The sequence below is a fragment of the Gymnoscopelus microlampas genome, assembly GCF_963454915.1.
Source record: "Gymnoscopelus microlampas genome assembly, chromosome: 14".
Taxonomy (NCBI): domain Eukaryota; kingdom Metazoa; phylum Chordata; class Actinopteri; order Myctophiformes; family Myctophidae; genus Gymnoscopelus; species Gymnoscopelus microlampas.
The window spans coordinates 18,244,442-18,265,910 of record NC_139951.1 but is presented as its reverse complement, the minus strand read 5'-3'; the positions used below and the strand labels follow the sequence as shown (position 1 = coordinate 18,265,910).

Here is a 21,469-nt window from a genome sequence, read left to right as displayed (position 1 = left end):
ATAGGCCCGTTTCTCTCTCTCTCTCCCTCTCTCTAGCCTAATTAATACTGTGTGAGCAAAGACATGGCTCATAGCTCTGTACTCTCCCTTTCTGAACAAAATAAAGAAAGAATACATGGCTGCATTTTCAGAACATAAAACATGAAATCTGTCACATTAAAGATCTCCCTAAACAGTTGCTTGCGTATAGCCCCCAAAAGGAACTATGTGTTCAAATCATTGTTTCCTTTTAGGAGCCAAAAGAAGCTCTGATCTGGTGCAAGATATTTCCACGGTAAAATCCTCAGTGTGTTCATTTATCCATTTGTAACTTTGAGGATGTGTAAATGTAGCATCCTATTTTCACCCGTAAGGGTCCATTTGATTACATTTTGTACACACTCAAAGTTAATGAATGAACAGCTTTTTACTGTCTACAATGCAACATGCACTGTGCAGTGTGCATGTCGCGTGCAGGGACGAATAAACATGGGCTGCTGAAGGCCAGACACCCTCACTGCACTGACCCGGGGATCAGAACCAATCCACTCATCCTCTTTCCCTCATCCCGCTTTACAGGCTCTTAGACCCAGTGCACGGAATATGACAGGGTTACATACACGCCCACAGACAGCCTCAAGGTCCCTCAAGTTCATGCACTCCCTGCCTCTGCACAGTAGAATCATCAGTGTTCATTGTTGTTGGGGTATTTACTACTACCAATTTAATTGGATTGTGTGTGTGTGTGTGTGTGTGTGTTTGTGTTTGTGTGCGCGCGTGTGCGCACACACAGAGTATCAAATGTTAGACACCCATGAGAGAACTTCCCTGTATCTTCATTTTAGTGCCAAAAAATGCCCTTCGAGATGCCCTAATCCTTACACACATTTCTTTATTAGTTTAGTCATAATATATATCATACCACATACATTACATACATTAGAGGTCATTACATACATTAGAGGTCATTTCATATGAAGCCAAATAATGTGTGTGTTATTATTTAAGCTGCTTCAAATGTAATCCCACCACCAACCCACCCACCCACCCACCCAGAAGAAAGATCTTTCCACAATCTGACCCGGCTTTCAACCCCATAGGTGGAGTGTTCGGTGCTGTTCGCACTTGTTGTTCAGCCTCCAGTGAGCACAAAAGCTCCTTCCCTACGGCACAGTTCTGAGAAAGGAGTATCCGGGTAGTGACACTGATGGGATTAGAGTCTTTGATTGACCGTGCTTTGAAGAAAGGACGTTGACATGTTGCATAAGACAAAGCAGGAAGTCTTGTGTCTCTTTCCTGATTACCCTGAGAGGGATGTTCCTAAAACGGTCTCAGGAATCACAGGAGGGTCAGTACCTAGATTGTTGTGCGACATGGAAAAACACTGTCCAGAGCTCATTAACAAAGTCCACTTTTAGGAGGATTGGCTCACGTCTGTCACGTGTGTGTGTGTGTGTGTGTGTGTGTTTCAGCTGACTGTTCAATGGCTCATCCGTCCTCAAACAAACTGTAATCAAACAAAGAAACCAAGAACTTTGGTCTGTGTCGTGCCACAGGATATATGATGGCATAAGGTTTTGCTGCCACAGAGCAAACACACAGAGATGTCAACCCTCGCACAGATATGATAAGGCTTTGGTCGGCCGTCCTGATCTCCTCTGTAAGCAGGGTATTTAAAGTGTAAAGCTGTGTGGATCACACAGACACAGTCTGGCTCACAATCAATCTCCAATCCCATTCAATCTTCTTAGAGAACGTGTAGCCGTACTTTGTCTGACTGGCAGCGAGACCTGTCTCCTTACAACAAGCCATTTTTCTTTGGTCAACAATTCAGTAGCTATACATTTCATGCAGAAAGTTGAAATGCACACATACTCTACATCATACAATTGTGATGAGATAAAACTGCAGGAAAGTCATGCAAGCACTTGACTTTATTCTGAATATTAAATAATTGCAGTTTCTTCTAAACATTGGTATATACATGTTGAAATTGTTGCTATACATGTTCAGCTGTTTAGTGATGCTCACAATACATACACAGACCATTCATCTGTGATAGTGGAGCATAACTGTAATCCAGATAGATTTTTGTTTCTGGGTGCTTCTCTTAGCCCCTGTCTCCAGCTTTCTCACCCATTAAAGACATACAGTAGTACAAAATAGGTTTTCAGAAAAAGAGTCAAAAAATATATACTGTATGTATTTATATATTACTGTATATTGCATAGAAATATACCCTCACACGGCTCTTACAATAAGTGCCTACATTCTACATTGTCCCATGTTGACTGAGCATTGTTGTTGTCAGTACAAATAGGAGACAATTTGCAAGAACCTATCAAATGATGTAACAACATGAAAATTATCTCAACTTCAAGTGTCTTTACAGCATTCATAGATCCCACTCCTAGCCAGCATTTGTCCTTTCCATTCCTGAGTTTGAGTTCAATACTCTAATATCTCGGCAACTTAAAAAAAGAAAAAAATCTTCATTTTTCAGCACACTTGAGCATTAGCCATACTACTTTACAGTAACTGGTAATCAAAAGTATACACATCACCTTCAACCAACCTCAAAAGGTTACTCCATTGTTTTTTCCCCCATTCCTCAACTAAACTTGGCCTAATCATTGCCAAATACTGACAGAGGCAGCTAAGTGAGTTGTGTAAGCTACAATACTATAATACAGTACTGCATGTCCTGCCAATAAGGAAAGCTGTCTGAAAATGATCCTCTTGGCAGACATATCCTGCATGCATCACATTATTCTGTCGGGTGTACTCTGCCGAAAATGTTATGCCTACATTTTAAATCCAAGTAGTTTTGTAATGTATAATTCTCTCTCTGAAAAATACAGAAAAACACATCAAACCACTTTGTGGAGCAGGAATGATTATAATACTGAGAGATTATGTGAAATGCTTTTCAAATGTGTAAAAATGAAAATGGACAGTTGACAGTTCCATAAAGGACATGCTGTTTACACATCCCTCTTTGGACACGGGTATGGTTGACACACTGAGGACTGGATTGGAATGTTTACACCAGTGGTTCTCAAAGTGGTGTCCAGGGACCCTCAGGCCTCAGGGTTTCCTGGGGGGGGGGGGGTCTGTAACTCTGAGAGCGTACAAATGGAACCAAACGGACTCATAAGAGCACAACTTTGTACATATTTGCACACTTTCAGAGTTATGGGGTCCTTGAAATTAAAACATTTGAGAACCAGTGGTTCACACTACACTAGAGTACATTATATAGAACCAGCCCGGACCTAACTCAGTTGCACCTTGATCTGAGCAGACTGAAATAGCCTAGACTAGATCCACACAGACCAGACATGGCCAGGCTAGAAGATCTAGACCAGTTCAGATCTAGCAAGACAAGACCATAGTGGACCGAAGGAAGACCAGACTAGATAAATATAGCCTAGCCCTAGATTAGTCCTAAGCATGTAAGATCGCACCGTTTCACTGGGCCCAACAAAATTCAGCTTAGCAGATAGTGCAGGTCTTGGACTTCCCTCCATTGTCTGTTAAACACACACACACGCACGCGCACGCACACGCACACACACACACACACACACACACACACACACACACACACACACACACACATATTATTGGTTAGTATTACATGGTTCGCACCATGGAAGAGGAACTGAGAAATTGAACATTTGTTTATCTACTGGATCCATCTATTCTCAATCCATCCATCCATTCTCCAACCTACCCAAGCATCTATCCAGCCATCATCCAACCCGCTCATCCATCCATCCAACCATCCTCTAACCCGCTCATCCATCCTCCAACTCGCTCATCCACCCATCCATCCATCCCTCCATCTCTCTAGGTCCATTACCTTCCTCAGCACCGCCACCCTCCAGTTTCTTCTTCTCGTCCTCAATGGCCTTCATCTTGGCATTGTATACCTCAGCCAGAGCATTCCAGTTATTCCTGTTGTTGGTCAGACCATCAAACATGGGCGTGATCTCCTTGTGGAACCTGGAGAACTCCTGACAGAAGAAGACGACACATAGAGCGTGTTAGATATTGTTGACCTTGTATGTCCAATTTTCTTCTTTTATTTTTTTCATAAATGAATGCACTACTTCGTCACGCAATCACGCAAAAGTAGCATTGTGACGCATTGTGAGCCTGTAGATCGGCTATTTTTGAAAGTGAAAGTGGTTAAGTGTGTGCTTTTGACAAAATAATAACCACATTGGATCCATTGGAACACAGGTTATTTTTTCCATTTCCTGAAAAATAACAGTTTTGGTCATATGAGGTTACTGCCCGACAGTGACGATATTATACAATGTGTGGGGGTTATACTGGGACCCCAATGTGTGTCACTGTGGGTGTGCATGCGTATGTGTGCGCGTGCATGTGTGTGTGTGTGTGTGTGTGTGTGTGTGTGTGTGTGTGTGTGTGTGTGTGTGTGTGTGTGTGTGTGTGTGTGTGTGTGTGTGTGTGTGTGTGTGTGTGTGTATGTGTGTACATATTTGTATGTTATGAATGTCCTGGTCCAACCCTCTCCCTGGATGACGCATTGCTAGCTAGCAGACATTCCTGCAGGGGCTAATGGAGTTCCACAGGTTATCCAACCAACAGGGGGACGAGGTGAAATCAATAAACATACATAGATAATGGATCTACTGTATGTAAGCAAAATGGACCACCACTTTCCTCAAACATATGATGTGTAGATATATCACATGTAAGAGACATTTTAATGAAGCTGTTTGAATACAAAAGTTTGAATACATGGATTATTTGGATAATATATTGTGATAAGCTCTGACACGTTGTGAGCTTATAGATCGACTATTTTGGCTGAAGAGATTTGATGTTGAGGTAAAAAAAAAAGGTACAGACCTAGAATAGAGCCCTGGGGGACCCCAGTCAACTAAGTATACTGTAAATAGGGTTTAAGTGATTAAGTGGTGAAGCCTTCCGCAATGACCCCTTCTCCCCTTTCATTTCATGTAGAACTGCAAATAATATTTACATTTAGTATACTCAGCAAATCTACTGGTAACAGAAACAGATGACTTGTACAGTTACCTGGTATACAAATTTGCACACAAAGTCAATGAACCCGCACTGCATCTTAGGTAGCTGTTCAGAACAATTTCTGTCCATCATGGGCTAAGAGGCAAGTTGAAATGAGAGAGAGAGAGAGAGAGAAAGAGAGAGAGAGAGAGAGGGGGGGGGGGGGGAGAGAAGGGAGGCAGAACAAAATGTTTCTTTTAATTGAAATGTATTAATTTGAGTGAACTGATACAGTAAAAATAATGATGAAAAGATAAGAGCTTAGCACAGAAGAAAGGCTGAAAAAAGGCCCAAAAAAACAGATTAGAAGACAACAGAAAAAGGCAAGAAGAGAAGTAAATTTGGAGGGTGGAGCTTACAATGGGTGTTTGGTCTAGGACGGTCCTCTCCAAGTCACCCTGTTCCCAGAACTCAGCAGCTACCATCAGAGCCACCTGAGAGAGAGACAGGCAGACAGAGCTGAAAACACTTTGAATGCTTAACAAAGGAAAGACTAGGGACTCTGACCGATACCCGTTTGGACAAATATGAGACATTATTTGACATTATTTACTATATTATTTAGGCTACCTTTTAAAATCTTTCAAAAACAGTGTTGTGAGCTTTGAGAATGGCTATTTCTTTTTCTTTTTTTTAAGGTAGTAAGTGGTTTAACAAAATAAAGTTCAGTTCATGTGCATTTTATATTGACTTGTTTGCTTGTTCCTTGATTAATTAAAGTTATTTTATATATTGAAATATACACTTAATTTGTAATCAAATCTCTCAAATCTCAAGTTTATGTGGCAGACACAGTAACCAGTCAACTACTGGTCCGCTTACTATTATTTTTTAACCAAGCTCCTGGTGTCATTTCCTAGTGTAATTCCTGTGTCCTTGAAGGCCGTGAACGACACCCACCTTGCTCTGTACCTCCCAAGGTTTACAGATGGCTGATAAATCACAGGCTGTCATCATCATGGCCCTGCAAGAGAAACGGGTGAAGAGGGAGACACAAATGAAGAAAACATTACTAGACACAAAGGAAGAAACTGAAATGACAGGTTTCAGCTATTTTTAAATGATGGATGTGGTGTGGTGAAATTTTAAGTGACAGACAGGACAATGATGAGCAGGCAAAATTGGAATAAGCAGACAAAAGTGGAACTGGAACAGAATAAATGTTTTGCGGATAAATTATCTTTGTGGGGTTCTCTCTACTGATTGGATCAAATTGGTATCCCCACAGGTAAATGTATTTTCTGTTTAGCTTACTAAAGAGCTGGAGAGGTGGGGCGACCCATGTTACTGAACAAACACTTTATAGCAATGATTACTATCATTAAACTTTTAACTCAAAACTGTTCTTTTTGTATTTTCTTCACTTACACCCCCTTTAATTGCTTCATGCTTTAGAGGTTGCAGTTGTCATACGTTTATTTGCATTTCATTATTAAAACATGACCAAACTTAACTGACTCATTTTGTTCATTTTAAATCCATAAAACGGTGTGGTCAATAAGTCATGGAGATTTGAATTTAGTTTGTAAATTCATATTTTCCCAATCTTTTGGCTAAACTTTCCAAGTCAATCCATGCTTAAAAAAACATTAAAATACAACTGATAACGTAACTGATACAACTCCACATTACCTATCTCAAGTCCCTGCGAGTTGATTTTCATAACGTACTGAAATTAATGGAAAATACTGGCTTCCTCAAAGACCATAGAATGGTTGGGAAATGGTCAGCAGTAATGTCAAGTATACGCTGAGTCATGGCAGACTACCAGTATTGGCCTTTAAAATGGCAGATGTTGTGTTTCTTTGTGTGATACATACATACAAATTTCCTTTCTGGTGGGGTTGTTGGCAATGTAGCCAGTTTGCTCTTTTTCGTCGGTCATAGGCTCTGTGGCATTCACAATGTTCTGGAACATGGTTCTTTTCCTGAGCGTGGACAAACAAACAAACAAACAGATAAGCAACCATCAGTAGCCAGTTGATTTGCTGTGTGTCCTGCCTCTTGCAGCTAAATTATTATTACCCTCACAGCTAGCCATCAGCTGAATCAAATCAGCATGTGTCAGTACAGTCCCACAGGGGAAGTGGTTATCAATGGTGTCAGTGCGGAAATGGACAAGTTAAAACGTAAACTCACTTAAAGTAAAGGGCTAGATCAGTGGCAATGATGCAAACGTCGAACAAGTGCTGAACGGTCTCAAACTGGCGCTTCTGGAGCTGGCTGAAGATGTTCAGGTCCTGGAAGACAAATAAAAAGGGGTTCCCGTTGGTTTCAGTGTGTGTGTGTGTTTGTTTGGTTGTTTGTGCATGTAGCAACAGTAACTCGTCTGATGGTCACCTTCAAATCATTTGGCAAGCAAATGTTTACACTTCAATTAATTGTACCTCATCCTCCTCTAATCACTAATTCAAACATTAAGTGCAGTTTTGTTGAAGGATGGACACATTATTCATCTGTAATCTTAAAATGCACACATTTCTTCTTCTTCTCAAAAATGAAAGCTATTAATGTTTATATATTTCAATTACAAATTGTTCCCCAAGACTTTGAAGAAAGAGATTATGACAGCAAACATTTTAGCTGTACCTTATCAGAAAATGTATGTCACTTTTCTGGTGATTTGTTTGCCCAACGTTTAGGGCGTGCATGTTGTATTTGATACATTTTGGATGAGTGTGTTCTAGTCGTTACATTCCGTATATTTTGGATGTGCAACAAGTGTAACAGTTGCCCGATTGTCCTGGGCAAGCAAAAACAAATACCAAAATCAGGCAAATGGACAGGCAGGTTTTTTTTGTTGGGAGTATTTATAGATACAGGGGAACTTCTGTCAAGTGCAATAGAAAATGAATACAGCAATTTCACTTCCCCCAAATTAAGTAGCAGGACTAATTCTTTAAAGAATAAATTATAAACTAGCAGAGGTGATGGGAACCTCACATGTACTGTACACTAAAGTACACAAGTACACTCACAAATGTGCTTGTGTGTCCACATCTACACACACTTTGCATTGTTGTATGCACAACCATGAATGATCAAACTCCCAGCAAGTGTCTGTTTTGTAGAAAAGAAAAAACAATTGGGCAAGTAGAATATGACCTGTACTTTCTATTCGTTACATTTTGGATGTTCTATTCGTTACATTTTGAATGTTCTAATTGTTACATTTTGAATGTTCTATTGGTTGGTTATATTCCGAATATGCTATTTGTAGAACTTTGGATTTTCTATTGGTTACATTTTGAATGTGGTATTTGTAAAACTTTGGATGTTCTATTGGTTACATTTTGAATGTGGTATTTGTAAAACTTTGGATGTTCTATTGGTTACATTTTGGATGTGCATGTTCATTTTGTTAGTTGTACCTCATCAGCCTGGATCGTCTTGCTGAACTCCAAATGGTGCCTCTCCATGATGGAGCTACCGTGAAGTTTGGCAAGAGGGGCCATACTCCTAAATAATGGAAACAGAAATGACAGACGTAAGCACAAGAGCGACAGAACATTTAAATATGCAACAACACAAATGAAAGTGCTATGGAATGCTTGATCAGGAATAAAAATTTGTGGAGTAACAAATCCAAATTAAGAATGTAATTAGGGGTGTATTCTATATACAGGCCAGGGATAGTAACCACAGCCTGGACATTTGAAACAGAGCATTTAAAAAAAATCACACCTGTGTGAAGGTAGCGGCGCCTTTGATATATTTTGTCATAGATATGTGTTTCTACTAGAGAAACAATATTAAATCTCTGTACATTTATTTCAAGGCTTCCAGTGGCACTAAATAGTGCCATTGGAAGCGAATCACCAAATGCATTCCAAGGTAAGTGGCAAAAACTGATCTGTCATAGCTGATAGAGTGTTTATGTTCCGGACTTTTACAGTTTATATAAACCATCTAATTTTGTATTCATGATATAATATTGATGTCATGAATAGTTCCCTTGCCTGACCAATCAGAACGTTGACGGGCCTGACCAATCAGAACGTTGACGGAAAAGCCAGGTATAGAGCAGGACCATCGCCGTTAAAAATACACAGGTATAGAGGGCTAATATCCGCTCTATACCTAAAGGTATAGAGCGTTAAATTGTTAAATTGAGGACGTTGACGGACCTGACCAATCAGAACGTTGACGGACCTGACCAATCAGAACCTTGGCGAGCCTGACCAATCAGAACGTTGACGGACCTGACCAATCAGAACCTTGGCGAGCCTGACCAATCAGAACGTTGACGGACCTGACCAATCAGAACCTTGGCGAGCCTGACCAATCAGAACGTTGACGGACCTGACCAATCAGAACCTTGGCGAGCCTGACCAATCAGAACGTTGACGGACCTGACCAATCAGAACCTTGGCGAGCCTGACCAATCAGAACGTTGACGCAAAAGCCAGGTATAGAGGGCTAATATCCGCTCTATACCTAAAGGTATAGAGCGGCTAGCGCCGCTAAAAACTCTCTCTGGCTGGCAGAATATGTAACCATTTCCAGTTAAACACTCTTAAATAATATTAAAGGTAGGGTAAGTGATATTTTTGGGTGAAAACAAAAAGTATTTTGTTAAAAGGTTAAAGCACTATATTCTGATAGTAATCATTGCTATAGAGTGTTTGTTCAGTAACAGGAGTCTCCCCGTCTCTCCAGCTCTCAGAGAAAATGTTCCGGTAGGTGTCAAAATCTCAGTCAATCAGGAGAAAGTACCCATTTTTAAGCTTCATTTTTATAGTGTTCCAGTTCCAATTGTGCCTGCTCATTTCTTAGTGGCATCACTTCCAATTTCACTTTAATCTATATCCTGACTGAGGTCTCTATCCTGATTGGATAAAATTGGAAATGAAACTGAAACTGAAACGAAAATGCATTTTCTGTTTAATAAAGAGCTGGACTCTGGAATACAAATATTATTTTCCACATTTTATGCCGCATTATGTGTCAGTACATATACTATTTAGTGCCTTTGATAGATCATGATGCCTAGTCTCAGCAGCAGAAACTGGTTTAGCAATACCTACATTAAGTATACGTTGGTAGGTTTATTGCCATAAAAGTCCTTATGTAAATGTAGGAAAATATTATGTTATTATGAAGTAATTAAAGGTTTCATTGTGTACTTTTTAAAATCAGAAATAGGTTAGCGCATTACAGGCAAACACAATTATGGAGAACCACAAGGCAAAGAGAGTTAGAACTTGCTTTGTCTGGTAGAGGTTGTTAGTCCCTCTGTGGTCAATATCATGGCAGAATGCAGCGGCCACCATGGCAAACGCATCCAGATCTGAGAAATACCTCCTCAACTTCCCTGTCTGTGGAACAAGATGGAGAGGAGAGAGAGAGAGAGAGAGAGAGAGAGAGAGAGAGAGAGAGACACACACACACACACACACACACACACACACACACACACACACACACACACACACACACACACACACACACACACACACACACACACACACACACAGGTGTTTCGTTTTAGAGTGTGCGTCATTGGAATGTTTTTAATTGAGTTTTGCTTTATTAGACAGGACAGTATACTGTGTAGATAGACAGGAAACTGAGGGGCATCCCAGCTGGAATCGAACCTGGGACATTGTAATTATGTTGTCAAGACACCAACCGGACAGCAAGAAAAAAATTAACTGGCACATCCGCTGTACGGCAGGTGCAGGACCAACAGTGGATCAAGGCAGGACAAAAAATATAAGTCTGCACACTGAGACTTTTCAAAAGCTCCCAATCAAGGCTTTAGTGATTACAGTTTCGACATATAGTCTTCTGAACACTGTATGTCGAAACGTTAATCAATGAAGCCTTGATTGAGAGCTTTTGAAAAGTCTCAGTAGGCTATGCAGACTTATATTTTCTATCCTACAAACCGGCATGCCCACATAAAGTGATTAAATACACTTTGGGCCTTACTGTACAACATCCAACAAAGGTTTGGAGACAGGAATCAAACCCAGGACTATGCAATTGTGCAATCAATTAACTGATTTAAATGACAACAGCAGACATTGCTGCTTCGATTGCTGTGAAGTCATACCTGTAGTAGACAGAACATGGTGTGGCCAACGTTGAAGCCATGCCTCCAGTTGTGGTAGGTGATGTCACGGTAGCCCTTCCGAACTGTGTACATCCACTTGACCAAAGTCTGAGAGCGAGAAACAGAGGAAAGAGAGAGAGAGAGATGAAGGACAGAGGAAGGTAAAAGGAAGAGAGTGGAAAGAGCAGAGGGGAGGGGGGAGATTTTAAAGCGGTGGGGGGGGGGGGGGGGGCAGTGAGACAAAGAAATATAGGACAACGTATCCAGGTGGAAAAGGAGAGAGGGAGAAAGAGAGTAAAGCAGAGTGAGAGCGAGTAGATGTGTTCCCATTGGTCATTCATCAGTTCTTCAAAGTAAAATAAAAGAGAGATTCTTCAGCGATTGTGGTAAATAGCAATATCTACATTGAGGTTTGGGCTTCTGAATTGGGCTGGATTGACCAATGGACTGGCTGACTGACTGACTGACTGACTGACTGACTGACTGACTGACTGAATAACTCAAATATTGTACCTCTGCTGGGACTTTGAACTTCTCGACGATGTTGAGCTCGAAGAACATGCGGATGCCGGCCTTGATGAGGTCAAACTCTGAGCTGGGGAAGTCACTGAATCCGAAGTTGTATATATCCTCGCCGTTGACATTATTCGCTGGGGGGATGGTGGCTCTCTGAACAAAAACACAACACAATCAATCCAAACATGAGTCACTCATATACTCATGAAGATGTTTCATTAAAAAAATACAATATACTGTACACACAATTTGGAAACATTTGTTAATGCTTATTCCTCAATATTCACAAATAGACAATATGTTGTTATTATGAAGTACCGGTACACAAAACACAGATCTGAAAGGTTAGTTTCGGGTTATTTGCTTTTATGTCAAGGGTTCCAGATAGTTGATGATGCCTTGTTTCTTTCAAAACGGCATTATACGTTTACGCTCGCAATCATTTTGTCAGAATATGCGTCATGCCGTTTCTCATTCTGAAAAGAGGCTCTACAACTGTATTTATGAACCACTTATCTACAACACATAGCGATGCGACGCGTTGTGAACTGATATATTGTTTACTATTTTCACTATTTAAAGTTTAAAGTTTTTTAAATGTATGGATTGCTTTATCTTTTTATTTTTAAGTTTCTGAAATTCTTTTGAAAAAAAATATTTTCTCTCTGAAAAGAAATTATCAAAAAATGGGTGAACAGGTGAAACGACAGAACATACCAAGAGCTTATACATTTCCTTCTGGTCACAGTCCTCTGGTTCTGCATCAAACTTCTCTTTGGTATTCTGATTCAAAACCGAAACAAAGAACCACAATTCATGATGACATTTATGCTGATACGTTTACACAGGCACTCTTATCCTGAGTAACCTAGAACAAAATAATAACAAAGCAATTCAAAAACATGTTGTAAAATTGCTGAATATGTTTTCACAAACAACACATAATTGCTACTCGCAATTCATATTATCTGTCCAGTTAGCAACCAATTATTTCACATTATTGGATAAAACAAATGGCAATATGTATTAGTCATACCAAGTCATTATTAGGCGGTACATCAAGCACTTAGCTAGCCACATCTCAGCAACACAGTCACATGGGGTTTTGTTTTCTAAATTGAACCCACGGTATAACTATCGATCGTAACTCCTTCATCAATACCACAAAGGCTCTGACCACTTAATGTCATCTTGGTGCAGTTGAGAATGTTGAAGAAACCCTGATCTAAAGTTCCAATACCAACTGACCAGGATGGTCTGCATCTCAGCCGGAGTGCATCTTGTCTGACACATGAGCATCTCCTGGGCAATGTCTTTCCTCCACTCCATGCGGTTCAGCCTGTCATAGGTGTCACAGTTCAGTACGGACCAGCCCAGGAACTGGGTCAAGGACTGCAAGATACAATAAATGAAAGAAGGAGGTGTCATGTATAATTAATAGGACAAAAGAAAATGACAGGGAGAGAAGGAAATAAAGAGAGAAAACATTATGTCACACAAAAAGACAATACACAAGTAGTCTGACCTCAGTGATCTGTTCATCATGTTCATCAAATGGTTTTCCGTCTTTCCTGTTGAAGAAAGTGGCAATGCCCACAATTTCTTCCTTCTTGTTGACGATGGGCAGAGACAAGACATTCTTGATAACAAAGCCAGTCTCGTCCACTGCCTCTTTCTGAAAGACATTTGAACAGAGAATGAGTTGAACTCGAGGTTATGGGGAGGGTCAAATAGCCTGCGCAAGAAGAATGATATAAACCTCTCCTCACCTGGAAGGTGAAGTAATCATCTGCGGCCACGTTCATCATGTTACAAATCTGTAAGCAGAGGTAAGAGAACATTGCTACTATGTTGATGTTTACATTTGACTACTTCGTAAATAGTTTCTTATACTGAATGAGAATGGCCCATCAGCAGCCATGTCAGACTTACAAAGGCATTCTCTGACACATAGGTTGGCATTCCACTGACCAGAGCCCAGTGGTCTACAGGAGGATTACTGAGAGAGAGAGAGAGAGAGAGAGAGAGAGAGAGAGAAAAAGAGAGACGACAGACAGACAGACAGACAGACAGACAGACAGACAGACAGACAGACAGACAGACAGACAGACAGACAGACAGACAGACGTTAATTGGGAGAGAGAAAGATGTGAGCCAGAATAAGCCCCACATGTTTTTTTGCACAATGCTGAAAATGGATTCAAGTTTTGAGAGATACTAGAGGGTTAGTATAATTTGCTGTTTCAGTTGTAAATTCTAGATGCAACTTAAATGAGAGTAATGGATTACAATGGCCACATCTGGACCAGTAAATCCATTTTATACTGAATAGTGATCATTTCAACATACAGTACTGTACTTCTGTTTTCCTTCGTTACAAGGGTTGGCCTACACAAGACCCTGACTTGGATTTTACTCACGGTATGACTTTGATTTCTTCTTTGCCTTCCAGAAGGTAGTCAATAATCTTATAAAAGATGACTTCCTGCAAAAGAAGGAAACTCCTGTTAGCTAAACTCCTCAAAAGAAAAGAAATACATAGAGTCTGACATAGAGAATAACAGTGTGGCCTACCTTAACTGTTGATAGTAAGTGTGTGCAGTTTGTGAACAAAGCTAAAAATCACAATCCGGTGTTCTATGGATAAGTTGAACTACACAGACAGGCTGTTTGTGTTCATGTCTTGGTGTGATGATGTTGTACGCCCAGGGTTGCCAGATCTGATCCGCGACGCGTTGTGAGCTTGTAGATCTGCTATTTTCAAATAGCTGATGTATATGTTAAAGTGCTCACGTGGCCCATAGTGGCTTCTTTTGGGCTGGTTTTCCTAGACCTGGTCGCTTGTTTCTCTCACAGAATCTGGCAACACCGTCTACGCCTCATTTGGGCATATGGAAATAGACAACTTTAACAAATACTTCAGTGCTTCACAAGAGATGTGACTAAGAGATTTGTAGATCAAAAAAAATTTGCTTTACAACCCAACTTTCACATTATTACTTTCACTTTTACATCACCAGGGCCTTTCAGGCTTTCATGGTAAGAGAGGTGGTTCTGTTTGTGATGTGATGTCATGCACATAGCAGCACGAGCTGTGATTGATCTACTATTAAAAGGACATGCATACATAACAGAGCTCAACATCTCATTTTATAGATAACCAAGGCACCTCAGGATAATGTTACACGCCATGACATGCCATTAGTTGGACCTTTTTATCCAAAGTTCCCTACAGTCATATGACTGCATACTGTGCATTTTCATGACAAGACAGAGCACATTTGTACTGGACAACAAAGCCTCAAGGATCACTAAACTTATGAGGTATTATAAGAATTTGGGGAATGTGACAGATATGATTGGAAGCTTCTTACCCTGCCATCTGGGGTCTTTGGCCCCTTGTAAGGCTCCACGTCTCCCAGTTTTATTGGCCACTCATCATAGAATTCCTGGAGTTAACAAACAAATAACATAACAAAAATGTTAAGCATTACAGTACATGCATCGAGAAAAAAATTATATCTTTGACTTGGCAAAAAGTCCGGCTTATTTGTGGTCCTTAACAGACAGGGACATGGACACCAATATGCAAATTCCTCTTGAGTAAGAAAAAATGTATAATCAATTGTTTTTATTATTCTGTTGTGCCTCCACATCCTTTGCATTAACTTTTTGTTCCATAGCCATTGTTTAAAAGCTATTTAAAGCTGCAATCCATAACTTTTATGTCCAACCCAGAATTCAAACCCGGGTCTCGTGCCAAAGTTCAACCATTTTGCGTACAGGGCATCCCTGCTTGGTCAAAGGTTGCTTGCCCTTATAAGCTTCAGCTAGTACTACTTGTCAACCAGTAGGTGTCCTATTTACAACCGGGTGGGGCATGCATTTGCATTGTGTCCCACTTGCATCGTTCCAGAGTAGTCTAGTATTAAAATATAAATCATTTAACTCATTTAACTCTTTCAACAAATGCCTTCTAAATCAGTAGTTCTCACATTTTCACGATTTTTCTAACATTTTCGGAAAAAGCAGATGTACAAGATCGCAGCTCGACATAAAGTGACGCGTTGTGACCTTGTACATCTGCTACTTTTGAATAGCCAATGCTAAAATCTAAAATGACTTTCCCGGTTTTAAATGGGTTAAATAATGATTTAATTATTCAAATACGTTTGGGATAGCAGCTTTAAGCTTAATGCAGCCCTTGATTACTCAAAGGTCACTACAGTATATCCTTCAAAATCTATACCTTCTCTTTGGTCATGTCCAGGAGGCCCACTGAGTACCTCTCACAGTTGAGGTAGATTCTGACAGTGTAGAGCGCTTTGTGGAACTGTCTCTCAATATCCGTCAACTCTTCAAAACACTTGCTAGCGGACCACAGTAGCACCTGGTCAAAACAAGGGGTGAACATGAGTCATCAATATCAAATGATTTGTAATATCAAATAATTGCGTAGAACTGTCCCCTCCTAATCTATTAATCGTTCGGTTTGGTCTTTGAGTCTATAGCCCAGTAGCCTGTAGCCATTGTGAAATCAACTTTATAATGATGATGTGCATTTGGTGAGATGTTGGGGGCCTAAATGAAATGGCAATCACTGTTTTCCAAACTTTTTAGCTCGAGACCCAAAATATGAAAGTAGACGATGTGAGCTTCTAGATCTGCTAAAACATTTTGATGTATGGAACCATTTTCTTTCTTCTTCTTATATTCTTTTTTTATTGAAAATGTTTCAAAATAGTAATTTTCTTTTTTCATTTAGGAAATGTAACAAACAATGAGTCCCGACCCATTGTTTGGGAAACACTGACATAAATGATTTACCTGACTCCTTCTGGACTCCACGTTGTACATGTAAGCTGTGTAATGCTGCAGAGAAACGACCTGGGCAAAGGTCATGTACTTATGGAAGAGCTGATGATCAAATCAGATTAGAGAAAATAAAAGAAAAGAAGAAAAAAAAACATTGTCAACACACAAAACAGCAGACTTCAGGTCAGATAATAATAATATCAATAATAATAGCTTGAATTTATATGGCGCCTTTCATGAACCCAAGGACACTACATCAAAAACAATGAACAACCAACAAATACACAAAAACAACAAAAAACTATTTGCCATAAGCCTGAGAGAATAGGTGTGTTTTCAAGGCAGCCTTAAAATAATTGGAGCTGGATTTGGAGATACAGGTGAGTTCTTGTGTGTAATACTGCCCTCAGCTCTGGTTCAAATAGCTACTCATTTATAAGATTTTCAAACTACATTTTACACTGATATCCAGAATCTGTATCCATTTTCCAATGTGTGCAATGGATTTTCCAAATATTGGCCCTAGTTAGTAGATAGAGCAAAGAGTTCATTTATTATGGTGAAATTGAAATAAATTAAATAGAAGGATTTAGTTTAACCCAAATCACATATTAGCACAACTTCAACCAAGCGTCTATTCAAAGCTTAAGTTATATTTTACTCCATAATGGTGTCGCTTGCCTAAAGGTGTTTGTGGCTGGTGACAACATTGTACTTTAATTGTATAAATTAGGTTTAACACAGCTAATAAGACAGTAGAGCAAAAGGCTTATAGACATAACCTAAGATGTCATGCAATGAATGGGGTTAAAAAAGGGGTTCTAGATATTTATAGAAATCAACTTTTCCATCTTCACATATTAATAACCAACCATTTTCTAGAATTCTTTCCAAAGCAAATGCTAATAGCATTATAACTGCTACTTTATTAATCAAAGCACAGTGAGGATTCTTCTATTCAGAGGTCCTTGGTTCCTCTGTATGCTTTATAATGTTGTTTACCACATCTGTCCAACAAGGGTTGAACGGGCTGAGCGAATCAAATATCATGATATTTTGGACCAAATACTGTACCTTGATATCAATATTGACGATATAACATACATTATTTTCAAAATGTGTATTTTGATTGATACTTGATGACTTTCACTACACTACATTTCAAAGACAAATATCACACTTTTTTGACTTCACTACATTTGTAGGAGGGGGAAAAGTACATGATTAATTAACCACTTAAACCCCAGCATCCGTATTGTGGGGAGAACTTTAGCATGAAAATAGCAGATCGACAAGCTTACAACGCATTGTAAGCTTGTCGATCTGCTATTTTCAGTGAAAGCTTACCCCACAATAACAGAAATAAGAAAATACACTAGCATAGAGCCCCAAGGGACTCCGTTCTGGGGTTTAAGTGGTTAACTACTTAACTACTTAAGCCCTATTTCAAACTATACCTATGCTTAAAATCAAGTAGACCTACTACAGTACTTTAACTCAAGTACAAATTTGACTGAGCAACTTTCACTTCTAGCTGAGTCATATTTGACCAGGCATACAGTAACTAAACTACTTTGACTCAAGTACTGGGGTGGATCGAGTACTTTGTCCTCAACTGCTTACCGCTTCATCCTCCTTGCTGAAGGATTCAGCTCCTACTTTGTTGAGTGCCATGACAACTCCAAGGCATTCCTTCTCAGCCATGAGAGGGAAGGTGAGCATGCATTTGGTCTTGTAACCGGTCTGTTTGTCCACAAAATCACTGAATTTTGAGTTCTAGGATGTGAAAAGAGGAGACAGTGTTTATGAATCCAAAGACGTATGGCTACTTAGACACACATTGACATATATATATATTTTTATTTATTTGGTAACACTTGCTCATAAGGTACCTGTAATGAACACTTAATTTATGATTACTTAATACATTATTTAAGAATTAATTAAGCGTTAATTAAGCATGAATTCATCATGAATTCCTTGTAATTCATCATTAATTTATGTATTAAGTAACTTTGCTTAACTAATGATGTTAATTAATGATGATGAATGATTACAAGGAATTGATGATGAATTAATGCTTAATTAACGCTTAAATAATGTATTAATTAATCATAAATTAAGCGTTAATTATGGGTAGCCTACCTTATGAGCAATTGTTACCCCTATTTGTAAATTAACGCCCCTTGGAGTTCCTAGATGTTGACATATAGCCTATTTTACATTATTTTCATTATTTTATTACAGGAAACATGTCCAAAGTCAACAAACCAATTACATTAAAAAGAATTATACCAAGGCATCTGTTCCCATTATTACCGCCCACATAGCAGTCGCGTTATCTCGTTGAGCATGCACGGATAATAATACTGTTATTTCCCAATGCCATCCAAATGTGGTTAATATACAGGAGTTCTATGATTTGACAGGGGCAAAAACCTATAGCTATTAAAACGACTTTCAATTAATGTAATATTAAAGTCTAAAGTATAACTGCCCTGTGTTCCACGCAAGAAATGTGCTCAATTTCAATGTGAATATCCTGCGTATTGTGCGTAATGTCTTGGACAGCAGCTTTACGCACGCTGCGCACATCCAACCTGGATGGATCACTCACCTTTGTAACATCTGGAACATTTTGTGGCTTTTTGCAGTGTGCAGTGTAGCCGACAATACCGATGTCGGTGGGGAAAACAATTTCCGACTGAGGATTGACCAGGTTTTTCTCATAACTGGAGGTTGTTGTTATGTCAAACAGGCAGGTGGCGAGCTCAGGAATACCGTTTCTGGATCTGCATAAATAATAACTGAACTTGTCGGCTTGTATCAACATACATATTCTCTGGAGCACTTTATGCAGGGATTTCTCAAAAACTCCCCCGGGCATCAACTCTTTGATCAGGTCGAAAATGAGCGTGGATTCCTGGAGAGTGGAGATATCCTTAAAGGAGGCTGGATCCTTGATGTCAAGAGGTGCAGCAAAGGCGGCCGTGAGTGCATCGCAGCGAACCTTCTTATCAAAGTATTCTTTGGCGAATTGAGGGTTGTTCTCCAAGAATTTCTCCACACTATCCTTGTCTGCCATTTTGAAGCGATTGCGTGGTCCTCTCCTCTCTTACAGAAGCATCACCAGCGTGGTGGTCAATCACCAGTGCATCCACCTCTGTGGTAATGAAGAAATCACCAAACCATCCAGCAGCATCCGGCAGGCAGAATAGTTGGCTTAGCGGCTGAGAGGATCAAAGTGGCCGCTAACTAATGTGACGTCATGATGACATTAAAAGCCCTACTTAACCCGCAAATCCTGGTAATTAATGTTGGGCAATCCTCTATTGGGAGGAGAAAGCTGAGACAGAAAGTCTGCTGTCAGGTCGAGTGTCATGTCAGAGCTTACACAAGGCAAGGGATGTGCATGTGACTGCATTCAGAATAATTCATCATTAAGTTGTGCTGAAGCAAAACAATGGGCGAAATGGGAAACAAAGTAGGCCTAAGTAGGCCTATATGCATAAAATCAAGCAGATACACTAAATTCATCTCTCTCTGATCATGGTGAACGTGCCCATAAAGTTGAAAGTTTAGTGAGCTATTCTCAGTCTTGGAACATCAGAAATGTTACTGTCAATCACAAGATAACAGAAATGTAAGCTATATAGCCTACATTTGATGGGAAGAGGATCCAGAGAGAAACAAGGTAGCCCCTGCACTGCCAAATGTGTTGACAATGCACATAGGCCTATAGGCTAAACTATGTATACGATTTCTCTCCTCAATGGTAGTGGGAGTCGCCTACATTTGTTTCCAGGTTTTCCCAGGCAGCCATTGGAGGAATTCAAACCAGAAAGCATTCCAGAAACCAGAAAGCCTTCTTTAACCTTTTATGTCCAATTTAATGATTTAATAGTGTATACAAATGATCTGTGTACCAACCCTTGAATGGAAGCAGTTCCTCCGTTATCTTACACAGCCAATGGCAATACATTCAGAGCTATTGATAGGCTATCTACACCACAGCTCTGTTTGTTGGTCCTAGAAGTTCTATTAATGGTGTCTATTATTAACCAACCACACTGTCTATCCGGCTCAGTGGCCTTGTGGTTAGGGTTCAATCCTTAGCCCAGTCATACGAACGGCTATAAAATGGGATCCATTGCCTCCCTGCTTGGCAATCAGCATCAAGCGTTGGATTGGGGGTAGGTCCCTGCGACATACTAGCGTCATATCCAGGGGGTGTAGTACTTGTACATCAAGCTGCCTCACGCAACGCTAAGGACCACATACTGTAGCTCAGTCAGGCTTATACACTGTCTAGCTGACTGGCAAGACAGGGAGTTCCATTTTCTACTGGGATGGATTAAGGAACGCTTATCAACAAGGACATAGCTAAAGTTGTGTGGGATAGAGAGTCATGGGCGAACAGACAGACAGTGGAACAGCTGGTTAACCAAGTTATTTGGCCGTGTAGGATTTGTATTTTTCTTTTTTTCAGAACTTCTTTTGAAAAAAAAAAGATTTGTAGGAAACACGAGTAAAAAGGGATATTTACTTGTGACCCATAAAAATGGGGGCCAACACAGTGTTTGGGAAACAAATACATTGTTCTGTACTGTGTTGGCCAATTTATCAGACATGGTACAGGGTTGAGGCCATAAGGTGGTCATACATCGGGACTGGTCGGCACCCTGTCGGGCCCTTGCCAGCACAAAGGAGGAGCGTGTGGAGGCACAGAGTCCCTCTACACCAGATGTCCCTCCCCTGGGGATACCATAGTCTCCGAGCCCTGGGAAGACAAGCAGGCCTAGAGATCCCAGGGAACTCTGGACCATGACTTTATGTCAAGGGCTTTCAAAGTTTGACCCAAACGTAGGCAGACAGGCACAAAAACTTGAGATGACAGCAGAGATTTAAGTCTCATAATGTACTCACATAAACAGTTAACAGAACAGGTACATGAACAGGTAATGAAAACAGAAGATCTGATGTGCAATCAAACAAACGAGTAACTAGACACAGGTGCAACTCAAATGACAATCAAACATA

The 21,469-nt window shown here is 40.0% G+C and overlaps 1 protein-coding gene across 1 annotated transcript; it reads right to left on the bottom strand.

Annotated features, from left to right (window-relative positions):
• Positions 1–3,779: 3,779 nt before the first annotated feature.
• On the bottom strand, positions 3,780–19,514 carry pde6c (phosphodiesterase 6C, cGMP-specific, cone, alpha prime; the record flags this gene model as incomplete). The annotated part of the gene is made up of 21 exons (XM_084078216.1): positions 3,780–3,998; positions 5,053–5,136; positions 5,400–5,474; positions 5,941–6,004; positions 6,861–6,968; positions 7,180–7,280; positions 8,412–8,499; positions 10,225–10,358; positions 11,099–11,206; positions 11,612–11,767; positions 12,332–12,397; positions 12,863–13,006; positions 13,140–13,289; positions 13,384–13,431; positions 13,547–13,613; positions 14,035–14,099; positions 14,989–15,063; positions 15,864–16,004; positions 16,442–16,531; positions 18,053–18,205; positions 19,047–19,514. The coding sequence occupies 21 exons, from the start codon at positions 19,512–19,514 to the stop codon at positions 3,780–3,782; spliced, it is 2,604 nt and encodes an 867-aa protein (XP_083934342.1).
• Positions 19,515–21,469: the final 1,955 nt, after the last annotated feature.